At 40.0% G+C, this 9,419-nt stretch overlaps 1 protein-coding gene across 2 annotated transcripts in view; it reads right to left on the bottom strand.

The window, feature by feature from the left end:
* Window positions 1-5,529: 5,529 nt before the first annotated feature.
* The window catches only part of TMEM217 (transmembrane protein 217), a 17,619-nt gene continuing 13,729 nt past the window's right edge, over window positions 5,530-9,419 (bottom strand). The window contains exons 2-3 of one of the 2 annotated variants that reach the window (XR_015697305.1): window positions 7,257-7,406; window positions 6,268-6,369 (exon numbers count right to left, since the gene is read on the bottom strand). Coding sequence is in view for 1 of the 2 variants with exons in the window: in XM_087719912.1 (XP_087576038.1) it covers window positions 5,788-6,369 (582 nt within the window). In the remaining variant the exon portion in view is untranslated. Of the gene's footprint in view, window positions 6,370-7,256; window positions 7,407-9,419 lie in introns of both variants that reach the window. The other variant, XM_087719912.1, reaches the window with a different exon arrangement.

Genomic DNA, 9,419 nt, shown 5'->3' with positions numbered 1-9,419 from the left:
CCCCTTTTTATGGATACAGTGGCGCATTTTTCCATGCCAAACTGCATTGAAATATCGGTGCTCAATACTCGGACTGTGTTTGTCAGTGATTGGATTTCTATTTCTGACTTTCCATAGAGTTTCAAATCATCCATATATAGTAAATGCAAAAATTTTTCAGCTTCTTTGGCTGTTTGGTAGCCTAATTTCATTTTTTTAAAGATTACTGATAGTGGGATCATTGTGATGATGAAGAGAAGAGGTGAAAGTGAATCACCCTGGAAAATTCCTCGCTTGATATTAACCATTCCGTAGATCTCATTCCCTACTGCCAACTCAGTTCTCCATTGTTTCATCGCCTTTTCAGTAAAGGATGTAATATTTTTGCTAATGCCAGTTGTTTCTAAGCATTTTATGATCCAAATATGTGGCAGTGAGTCAAATGCCTTTTTGTAATCAATCCAGACCATATTCAAGTTCGTTTTTCTGTTCTTACAATTTTCTAATATCATTTTATCAATTAGGAGCTGATCTTTTGTGCCCCTGCTCCTTCTTTTGTTGCCTTTTTGCTCTACTGGCAAGATGTTGTTTGTTTCCAAATAATCCATCATGTTATCTGCAATAATGCCTGTGAGTAGTTTGAAGGTTGTTGGCAAGCATGTTATTGGTCTGTAGTTTTTAGGTATTGTTCCTTTAGTTGCATCTTTCTGAATCAAGTACCGTATTTTCACGACCATAAGCCGCACCGGATTGTAAGCCGCAGTATCAGTTAATGTTAATTTTTTAAACTTTTTTCACATATAAAGCGCACCGGGTTATAAGCCGCGCTCAGAGACCCGGCTCCCCTTGGTTCCTCATCGAATCACGTGCGCAGGTTGCAACTGGAACTCCGTCTGCCCGAGTTGGGGCATTTTCTGGCTTGGGACGCTCCGGCGGCTTCTTCGGGAGGCAGCCCGCCGGCTTCGGCGAAGGCTGGGACGGAGAGCGCGGCGACCGTGGAGCATGTGCAAAGTACTTTCCCCTCCACGCCGGCCCCCCTCACGGCGCGCCGGCCTTCGGGGATGAAGGGGCAGGACTTCCCGGGCGGAAGGCATGCCTGGCTCTGCGGCTCCAGCCCCGGCACCTTTCGGCTGAGCCTCTCCCGCCAGGCGGCCGCCTTCCTCCGCTGAGCGGCCCCGTGCAGCCACGCCACCCTGGGAGATCGCCAGAGCAGGGGCCTGGGGCGCCGCGGTCAGGTCGCTCTGTCCTCTCCGCCTCCCGCGCCTTGCCCGCCGCCCGCCCGCCCGTCCAGGATGCTGACCTACTGCCATGCCCCGTGCCCGCCACTGGCCCGCTTCTGCACCTCCGCTGCCGCCGCCGCCCTGCTCGGAGTCCTCTGGCTGCACACCTGCTGCGGCATGCCCCATGTCATCCGCATCGGTGAGCCAGGCGGGGGGGGATGGGGGCGGGCAGGGCGCCCGGGTTGCGGTCCCCGAGGCGGGCGGGTGGGCGCACGTGGCAGGCGTCGGCTAGCAGGACATTTCTGGTGCGGGAGGCTTCGGGCTCTGCTGCTCTCCCGGCTCTTGCCCGGCCGGCGTGGTGTGCTGGGAAGACCGGCGCCGCACCGGCCACCCGCGCACCCTTGACCGGCAGCGCAGAGCCGGCTGGGGCGCGGAGCGGAGTTAGGCAGGGCGACTGCCGGGGCGGATGGGGTGCTCGGCGCAGGCAAATCCTGAAGGGCTGCGCTGGTCTGCCGTCCCTTCTTGCGGCGGCGGGGGTGACGGAACAGCCCAGTCTATAGGGGCTGGGAGCTGGGTGGCTCTCTGCTCCGACTCAGAAAGTAGCGAGGTTGAAGGGAGAGACCCAAGGGACGTGTGCATGCTTGCGAGCTTCAAGTTTGAGCGTCGGGAGGGAGAGATTTTCGATCTTTTTTCACACATAAAGCGCACCGGGTTATAAGCCGCACTGCCGGTTTTTGATAAAATTTTAGGATTTTCAGTGCGGCTTATAGTCGTGAAAATACGGTATGTTTTTCCAGTTGTCAACCATTCATCAATTTGGCCCTTTTGTAAAATTTCATTCAGTTGCCTGGCCAATATTGCATGTAAACTGGTCAGATATTCGAGCCAGAAACCATGTAATTGGTCCTTTCCAGGTGATGTCCAATTCTTTACCTTTTTTACTCAATTTTTGACCATCTCAGTTGTTATTTCTAATGCTTGCATTTGTTTGTTGCCAATGCTTTTCTCAAAGTCGTGTATCCACTTTGCTTCCTTATTGTAGTCCTTTGCATTTTCCCACAATTCTTTCCAGAATTCAACTGTGGCCTGTTTTTCTGGTTTTTCACTTTTGGTGTCACCATTCACATTAAGACTTTGATAAAAACGCCGTTGATCTGATCGAAATTGCTGATTTTGTTTATATTGGATGATTCGTGCCTCATATCTTTCAATTTTTCTAGCTGTTGCTGTTATCCACTGTTTTACAATCTCTACAGCTTCGTTGATGTTTCTTGTATCCAATCTTTATCTTCTGATTAGCTGATCTATGGTTTTGTTGTTTTTAAGCCGTTGCTCATGCATGTTCTTTAAGTTACTAGCATCTGCCCTTAATTTTTTGACTTTTTGTTCTAATCGGATTTTCCACTTTGGCTTTGATGCTTTTTCTGTTGTGTGACTAGGTACTTTGATTTTAATGCCTAGTTCATTAGTGACTATTACAGCTGCGCTGTACATTAACTGGTTTGTTTCCAAGATGGATCCCGGTTCAATTGTTGAAAACATTGCATTAACCATTTTCATGATAGGGGCCAAAATTTTCTTAGGCACAGTTTTTAGTGATGGTAAACGTTGCCTTTCCTCATTAAGCAGAAAATGTTCCATGATCTTATCCTTCAATTCTTTTTGTTTTTGAGTTAGTTCATCAGTTGCTTCAGTGATAACTGGTTCTAGTGGTGGTGGTGTTATTTCCTCCCCGAGGGTTTCTTCTGGGAGTTCTACTATAATGTCTTTAGTTGTGTCTTGAATATCAGTTATTTCTGCTTGTGATATTGTTTTTTTGGTTTTGCAATTTGCCTGAATTTACTCAAGTTCAACTTCACTAAACACTTTATTCCGTATAATAAATCGCCTTTGATCTGCTAGTCGTTGTGCACTAACATTTGAATCTGGATATTGTTCTTTCCATAATTCATACATTCGCTTTAAATAACTTCTTTTTTCTGGCTCTGAGTTGTAGTAACAGACCATTATGGCACGGTTTTCATCTGCACTATATTTTTGTTGTTTTGTTTGCTGGTCCACTTGTAGCCCACTTGTCGACGGATGTCCAGGGATCCCAACATCCGCCGCGGCCCTTGTTAACCCGTGCGACGACTGATGCGGTATAAAATTTTTATTCGTTTCTTTCACCATATTGTATGGGTTGGCGGGTTTTTTTTATGGGGCCAGTTGCCAACCTGACCCCAACCCTCCTCCTTTCTCATCCGGGCTTGGGACCTGCAATGGCGGAGTTGTTGTTGTTGTTGTTGTTGTTATTATTATTATTATTATTATTATTATTATTATTATTACTACCTTTGCTTTTTTTTCCTTCTCCACAGTCATTTTGTTTTCATTTTCAGTTCTTTGTATGTTGTTATCTTCTCCAGTTCCCTCTCTTCTATTCTGCTGTCTCCAGGTACTGACATGTCCACTATCCAGACTTTTTTTGCGTCTTTCTTATATATAATTGTTAAGTCTGGGGTGTTATGTGACAGGTGCCTGTCTGTTTGAATTCTAAAGTACTAGAACAATTTAGCTTCTTTTTATGGTTCTAGCACTGCTTGCTTGCAGGCAAATTGCACCACCTGCTGCCCACTTATAGGAAAAATAACCTAGGTCTCTTTGATGTGATTTTTTTTTCAACAACAGGAAATTTTAGTGGGGGCTAGTTTCTTTTTGAAGTGGAGGACACTAGATAGGTCATTCTAGGGAGAAGGAAGACTCACTTATCAAGACAGTTCTTCTAAGTCAGTTGCGATCTGGATCTGTGTGGCTGAGCTATCAGGTACTTTAGTGTTCATTGCTTCTGGTAAACTCAAGGTTGGTGTGAAATAAATCTGCTGCAAAGTAAAATCCACAAAAGTATTTGCCCTCCAATGTGAGTTGGATTACCATTCATGTTCTCAGTCAACAACATAGCATCATAGGTAGCAAAAATAGAAATATTTTCACATGCTTGACTCATACACTTCTAAGCTTTACAATTCCTTGTACACTTAACCATAAAAATATTAAACCTCACACAACCTTATCTTACTTGCTAAGTATTCCATTTATCCTTACATATGTTCACATTGCCTTTACTATGTTTATCCTTACCACATTTAGCAACCAAACTTCAATTTGATACTCACATAAAACATTTTATTATTAAAAACTGTTTATTTTATATGCTTTTCTAAATCAATACATGTACAATAACCATTCCGTCACCTTCATATCTTTCTCAAGGATTTACTGAAGTGCAGAACCTGTTCCACATACTGTACTCTCTACCTACCATAGCATAAAATCACATTGCACTTTCAAAATTCTGCATGGATTCACATTTCTTTGTCTGCTGAAAATCATTAATTCAGAAACAGGAGAAGTATTTTTTTTAATAGAAAAACTAATCATTTTGAGGGAAGTACTGGACTCTGTCCCTACTGAGAATTGAAGTTCAAAAAATATAGGAAGTCAAGGGTTGTCTAACAGTACTGTATCTTATATTTACCATGTAACTTTTTTTATAGTACATCCTGTCGAAAGGAAAATAATTATTAGAAAAATATTCCAAAGGATTACGTACCTAATCCTACTATTTACACTTCTTCTGCAAATCCCATTTATTGTATTTATTATAAAAATATAAGACTGTGAGTTTGACCTACAGAAAGCAAATTAGTTCATTGTATTTAAGTACAATGACAATAAAGATTATTCTTATACTTATAGTTGATCTAAATTAAGCATTTAGCACTACAATATTCCCATTGTGTCCTAATACAGGTAGTTGTTGATTTACGATCACAATTGAGCACCTATATTTTATTGCTAAGAGAGGCATTTATTAATTTTGCCCCATTTTACAACCTTTATTGCTATAATTGTTACATGAATCATTGCAGTTGTTAAGTTAGTAAAAAGTTGTGTGAATCTTGCTTCCCCACTGACTTTGTGTGTCAGAAGGTCGCAAAAGATAATCTCACATGACCCCAGGACACTGCAACCATCATAAATATGCCAAGCATCTGAATTTTGATCACATTATTATTGTGGTGCTACAATGATTGTAAGTCACTTTTTACAGTGCAGCTGTAACTTTCAACGGTCACTAAATGGATTGTTGTAAATCAATGATCATCTGCATATGTATACATTAAATCTTTCACATTTTATTAGTTTTTTTTTTCCCTGTACCAAATCTCTTATTTTTCAGAGACACATCTAGTATAAGTATAGGCTGGAAACAGAATGGTTATTCTGCCCTAATTAACTCCTTACCCTCAATGATACAAACAAGTCCAGAGACTCAAGTACAGTAATTATGAAATTTATCTTTATTAAAGACATTTAACCCAATAAGATAATGAAGTAAAACAATGTGAAGCATTACTTAAGACATACATATATTGGTTCTGAACTTAGTATATATTATAGCCTACCATGTTTCTGACAATCACCCTAATTTCATTGTTCTGAATAGGTAAAGGATAATAAATAGATAGGAATATAGTAATTGCCCTTTTTGCCAGGTATTGTGGAAGCCTGATGTTCATAGTTGCATAGAACAGTATTTTGATAGCTACCACTGAACTCTCTTGCCACTTACACCGAGTCTAAACTTAGGAGGTTCGCTAATATATCTTGATGTCCTCCTTTGCCTCATTGACATCCTCCCTGCACGTTTTCTTTGAAAAAGCAATGAAGCATATGTTATAATAAAACAAAGCCAAAAACAATCCACGGGAATCCTACTGGCCAATCCAAACCATTCTAAAGGACTTATTGAAAATGCAATCTGGCTAGTTAAGACTACAATGACTATGTTGGCTGCATCATAAACGATTATCCAAAAAAAGTATATATAAAGACCTATAATTTTTCTCTTATAGATACAATATAAATAATAGAAACATACAGGATAAGTTATAAAAGCCAAAACTATTGCTGTATAATAGCAATATGGAATAATCCTGGTTAAGCCTTTCATTTTAAACTTTGCCAACTCAGCTAATGCAAGGCTTAGGTGTCGAAACTCAAAGATAAGATACATATTGGTCATTAAGATCATGTATACACCAGCAACAATTGATCCTGATCTCGGTGTTATGCCACAGATGCCATCAGCAAACAGGGGAATGATTGTGTCTGAAGTAGTAAGTGCCTGAAAAACAAAAAAAAAATAGGATCACTTCCACCTAATATGGAAATAATTACCAGAGCTACATGAAGAAATCTAGGAAGAAAAATTAAATATATGTTAGTATAAAAAAATAAAATGTGAGTTGCGTATTTGTTTCATATACATTCTACTGTTCAATGTTTTCCAAAATTGATGCCTTTCAACAGTACAATTTTTACCCTGTATGGTAGCCAATATGATCCAATCTATTTGGAGACTGCCACTAGGGAAGTATTTAATGAATTGTTTCATCACTCTAAGGTAGGTTTTAATTATGATCAATAAGCTACAATTCGTTGCCATATGTTAAACCTAATAATGATGATTTAAAAATACCAGGAGTTACACAATCTTTTATCAAAACCAAACAAATCATGTTATGACTCAGCATAATATGAGTATGCTATTCTTCTATAGGTTTTAAAATTATCTTTACTTGTATCATTTTTTTACACAAATGAAGGTGAATATATATGTCCCAGGACAATATTGTAGGATCCAATCTGGGTTGGACACCAGGACCAGAGGGTTCATCTTCTGAGCTTTTAGATTCATGTTGGAGACCATCCTCAGGGAACCTCTCTCAACCAGAAGGTGTCACTATTTTTTCACAATTTAAACAAGTTTTCTCAATCATATGCCTGTAGATTTGAGACTTTAATGCCCAGAACTTCCAGCAGGCAATATTTGGGAATACTGAAGTTAAATTTTCAATAAAAGGCAATAGCATCATGTTGGAACAGCTTGTGTAGCAGAAGGGCTGATATTGTTATTGCCGTTATGTTGCATCGGAGATTGTGCCCATACCAGATATGAAGTAGGAAGAAATCTCCACTAGTTATCCCTGGAGATTCTCTGACGCTACCCACTTTTTGGTCCTGCTTTCCTGCATGATGTAGTTGTTGGTAAGCCTGTTAGATTAGCCCATTCCAACTGATGAATCCAGATGGATTCCAGAGGGAGGCTGGGATTTTCCCCAAGAATCTGGTGGGCAATGGATCTGAAGCTTTAGTTGCAACCTGGAATGGGCAAATGGAACAGGTTTCAACCTGATTGTCCTTATGTGTTCTCTCCCCCTGTGTTGATCCCAAGGTGAACTTTATTTGAGGAGCTGTGATAGATGAAGCAAAAGAAGAGATGTCTGGAGAGCCACTGTAGGAAGAAGAAGATTCACTGTAGAGTGAATCTGCCCAAGCAAAAGTGAAAACCCATATTATGAATTACATTGTGGTAATAAGGGCAGTGAACAATTGCTATCTCTCCATGTTTTACACCTCCTGATAGTTGTCCAACAGCCCTGTTTAAGGAGATTTGGTCCCTGCTGGGGAAGTATGGGCTTCAACAACATCTGCAGGGCTGCTGTGAAGAATATGCTTGCTATCTGCACATAAAATCCCTCAATCCACTCAGAGTTCGGGCGGATTTGCCTGGCTTGGCCTGGATAAGTCCAGTTGAGATGCCTGAAGCAAGATCTTGTGGGATTGTCTAGAGGCAAAACTTCTAAAATCAGGCCATTACTTATTATAAATTCAAACCAACAAGCATAGCACATACATTTAAGCCATTTTCCCACAATCAGCAAGTTTCATAAGTGCATGAAGACCAAAAAAAAAGCCCAGCTACACAAAGCATACTTCTGATGTTTTGTTATTATCCAAGATACATTATATGACACTTTCTCTTTTTTGTTCCAAGGGTACTTCCCTCAACATTCTTGGTGATTTTCTTTCTAGACTCAACTCAGAATGTATTGAAGGATTATACTTCTGCTCATTCCTGATATTTAGTTGTTAGGCAGAATTATACTGTCTTTTACATCAAGCTCTTATTGATGACTCGTGAAGTAAACAAATAGATCACACAGGCTGAGAGCCATCCTAACTAAATCAGTGTTAAGCATTGCTCTATATACATAATATTGAACAGAATTCTTGTAACCTTGCAGAACAAATAAAAACATATATTTTAGACATTTAAACATATATTTTAGACATTTTTATTTGAGCAGAGCAAATTTCATTTCCTGAAATACAAACACATTTCCTCAAATTCAGAAATTACAGGGGAAAAAACCAAAGGTGTAGTTCATACCATCTATGCATAGTAGTTTATAGGATCGCAAGCTAACCTCTGGGACACTTTATCTTAAGTCAAACATAGGTCATCTGAAATTCTCCAATTTATAAAAATCCAATGATCCCCATGTTTACCAGTCAGATTATAGAAGATGTAGTTCCAAAACATCTGATGCCCTAAATAGCTTGTCCCTGTCCTAAGTGATCGTTCCAAAACTTTATAAAAATCTGCCATGAGGGAGATATAACAATTTTTTTAAAAAATGGATGTATCACACCGCAAAAATTAAAATTTCAGTCTACGCTGTTATATTTATCTTTGCATCCAATGGATAGGCACTCTGAATCGTAAACTGCATCAAAATCTCATAAAAGCTTTACTGTGACACTCACTCGTTCCTTCGTTTAACAAGGATGAAATCATTACAACTCATATTTTTAAAATTAATTGTGGAATATTTAAAATTTCCAATCTATGCTTTGCATCTAACAAACTGGCTTTTAAAAATGTGAGTGATTATTAAAAATAATAATTAATGAGGAAGAGCCAACGTCGCGACGATACGAACATGCGGGCTTGATGCTCCGAGACTGCTGCTGATACTTTTGCCGCTGGGTGGTCCAATCGGACCTAAACCAGCCCGTAGTGACGGTGAACAGGAAGAATACGTCTTGCTGATCTCAGGGACACCTCAAAATCCCTGATCGATCCAAGAGAAGTTCTTCAAGCTGGCAACAAAAAGCCAAGCCCCAGGCTGATGAAGTTGGGACAGCTCCGGAACGGAAGGGAAGCGGAAAGAGAAAGTGTGTCCATCAGGTGAGGAAACTTTACTGTTTTGGAAAAGACTGTCCCCCAATTTTTCTAAAAGTTAAATTAAACCCGAAAGTAGAAGAAAATAAGCAGTGAAATTAACCTATATTGGATTGCTTTGGATAGTGTGTTTCTTTTTCTTTGTA

The sequence above is a fragment of the Thamnophis sirtalis genome, unplaced genomic scaffold (genome assembly GCF_051295495.1).
Source record: "Thamnophis sirtalis isolate CommonGarterSnake01/CBP01778 unplaced genomic scaffold, rThaSir2_p1.2 scaffold_7, whole genome shotgun sequence".
Lineage (NCBI taxonomy): Eukaryota > Metazoa > Chordata > Lepidosauria > Squamata > Natricidae > Thamnophis > Thamnophis sirtalis.
The sequence above is the reverse complement of the archived record's forward strand: the minus strand, read 5'-3'. Positions and strand labels throughout refer to the sequence as shown.